The sequence below is a fragment of the Fulmarus glacialis genome, unplaced genomic scaffold, assembly GCF_000690835.1.
Source record: "Fulmarus glacialis isolate BGI_N327 unplaced genomic scaffold, ASM69083v1 scaffold31754, whole genome shotgun sequence".
Lineage (NCBI taxonomy): Eukaryota > Metazoa > Chordata > Aves > Procellariiformes > Procellariidae > Fulmarus > Fulmarus glacialis.
In genome coordinates, this window is record NW_009209212.1 from 1 (window position 1) to 2,536 (window position 2,536).

The window sequence follows — 2,536 nt, forward strand, 5'->3', positions numbered from 1 at the left end:
GGGCCAGGTGGCCTCCACCTGCTCGGTGGAGCATTATCTGCGCTGTACCGGCCTGCGGGCCCGAGGGTAAGGAAAGCCCCGCAGCCTGGGTGCGGAGCACGCCCGTGAGAGGAGCGGGGGAGCTGGCAGACACCCACAGGCCACCCGGGGAGGTGGGGGGAAAGGGGGCATGCTGGGTGGGGAGAGGCTCACCAGATGGCTGTGCTGGGACCTGACATGCCTTCCCCAGCGCTCACGGACTGAGATTATTCAAAGGCTCGTTACTGTGCCAGCAAAAGGCACATCTGGAGCACGACAGCAGCTGCTGTGCCAAATCTCAGGCCCAGTCTCCAAAACAAGCCAAAGCTTCCCAACAAAGAAGCCCTTTTCTTTTTCATTTCTTTTTAACACAAGCAAAACAAAATTGTCGGAAATGCAGTGCCAGACATGGCTGAAGTGTTTCAGCCAAAACTTTCTAAAAACAAACAATAAGCCCACAGCCAGCATGGGAACTTTTAGCTTAAGCGATTTAAGTCTGGCAACATGAAGAGGAGCTAGACCCAGAGTCTTACAAAAGGAAGCACGTTTTAATACTAGAAGTGTCACCAGTTCTGCTTCTAATTATTCCCCGAGAGCCAGCGTTGCAATACTTCAGCAGCACTGGAGAAGATAAACCACCTTGAAAACCTATCTCCCAGCCAGTGGAAACCAGTACCCAACACGGGAAACCCTTAGGAAGCTCGGCAATGGGACAGCCTTGATAGCTGGGTATAGAAATCCCTCCTCTGAAAGCCACAAGGCAGGATCTCGGTGGTTTACACTGAGCCCTGGCTGATGGGATGTAACCAGCGCCTCCATCACCCAGCTTGCATCCCAGGCAGACAGATTGCTCTGGAGAACCAAGGAGCAGCAGGAGAGACAGCTTGGCCAGCTATGGACTTGAGGACAGATGATGAACCTCTGGAAGCTGCCCTGGACAACCAGGACATGCTCCTAGATGAGACTGCTAGTTTAGCAGCTCTTCTGCTGTAAAACAGGCCTTGTCAGAAGGCCATGAATCAATCTTTGCTGCCAATGAATAATGAAATCAAAACGGGAGCCAGATCATTAAAAAAATAGTTTGGAATGCATGTGTGTAGGTATAGGTTACCTCCTATGATTCATACCATAATACATTGTTCAGTCAATAGATGGAGATTTTGATATTTTACTGTACATTTTCAAGTTATTTTTAAGATGGGCTTAAGTCACACAGTTTGGATCTAAATCAGCACTTTTGACCACTAATTCACAGTTATTCTGGGGTGGGAACACCCAGATCTGCTTCTGGATTTAAAAAATGCTAAAAAAAAATCAAGTTATTCATTCTCTTGGTTTTATTTTCCTGAAGAGCAGAATATCAAAGCAAAGCACAATCATGCATTTTTCTTGGGTGTTCCCCGAACAGCTGTGCCAAAGTCCTCACGGGAAACAGTAATGTTGATTTCCTCAGCACGCCATTCCACATTGACCTGTTAATTTAATGAACAGTTTCACTGCTATTTGTAATTCCAGTGAGTTTCCTACATGTGGCTTTATGATTTCCTCTTTGCTGGTGTTTCCAAAAAGTCAAGGTGATCCAGGGCTTGTTTTGTCCCTTGCACCCAAGTTTTCATGGATCACACACTTGAGGTCTTCTCGATTCAGAATCTGGCTTTTATACTTCTCACCCCAGTCCTCAACGATGTACTGATGATAGGGGTCATTGGAGTGCTCTCGCCTCTTTGATTTCACAGTACTCACCAAGATTGCCACAATGATGAAGGAGAACATCCCAATCATCACCATCAAATAAAGGATAACATAGTCAAAGTTTTCAGCATCAACCTTGGCTTGCAATTTATTCGCTGCTTCCGTCATGTTTTTCCTCCAGCCGTTCATGTAAGTGAGAAAGGTTTCCTTGAAAATATCTTCCACCGCCCAAGTGAAGTTTCGCATTTCAGCCATCCTTGCAAGTTACGGTTACTAAAGACAACATGATACTTATTTTAATCAAATGTCTATACTAAGTTACATTGGTTTCTTTTGTCTGTATTATGATGATTAAATAATAACACCTGCCACTTGCCGGTGAAAATGTTGTACCAATTTTGGACCAGCTGAGAATCCCCATCTCTGAGTGGTTCAATATGTTCAGAGACCCAAGGAGGTCTTACTCCCCTCCTCACTCAGGTCACCTGTGGTCTGAGGGAAGCCAAATACGCTTTGGTGAAATCCAGTGAGCATGGGCCCTCATGACCTACGTTACAGGGGTCGAGGCACACTGCCTCCCCTTCTGAGGCAGTAGCTCTCAAGAAGCTATGAGAAAAGCCACTGTCCTTTTCTGCCTTTCCTACGTAAAGAGGAGGGTGTGACTGCATTGCAGCCTGCTAGCCTGCAAAAAGCAAAGGGTATGGTAAAGAATTTCAATCTGATGCTCCTGTATAACCCCTGTCCTTCAATGCTTCAGGCCAACCGAGCCCTACAACATGTCACAAAGCTTCCACGGAAAATCACTCGATCTCACTGCAGTCTTCAA

At 46.4% G+C, this 2,536-nt stretch overlaps 1 protein-coding gene across 1 annotated transcript; it reads right to left on the reverse strand.

The window, feature by feature from the left end:
- Window positions 1-1,587: 1,587 nt before the first annotated feature.
- On the reverse strand, window positions 1,588-1,965 carry KCNE2 (potassium voltage-gated channel, Isk-related family, member 2). The gene has a single exon (XM_009576760.1). The coding sequence runs from the start codon at window positions 1,963-1,965 to the stop codon at window positions 1,588-1,590; it is 378 nt and encodes a 125-aa protein (XP_009575055.1).
- Between the last annotated feature and the right edge of the window lie 571 nt (window positions 1,966-2,536).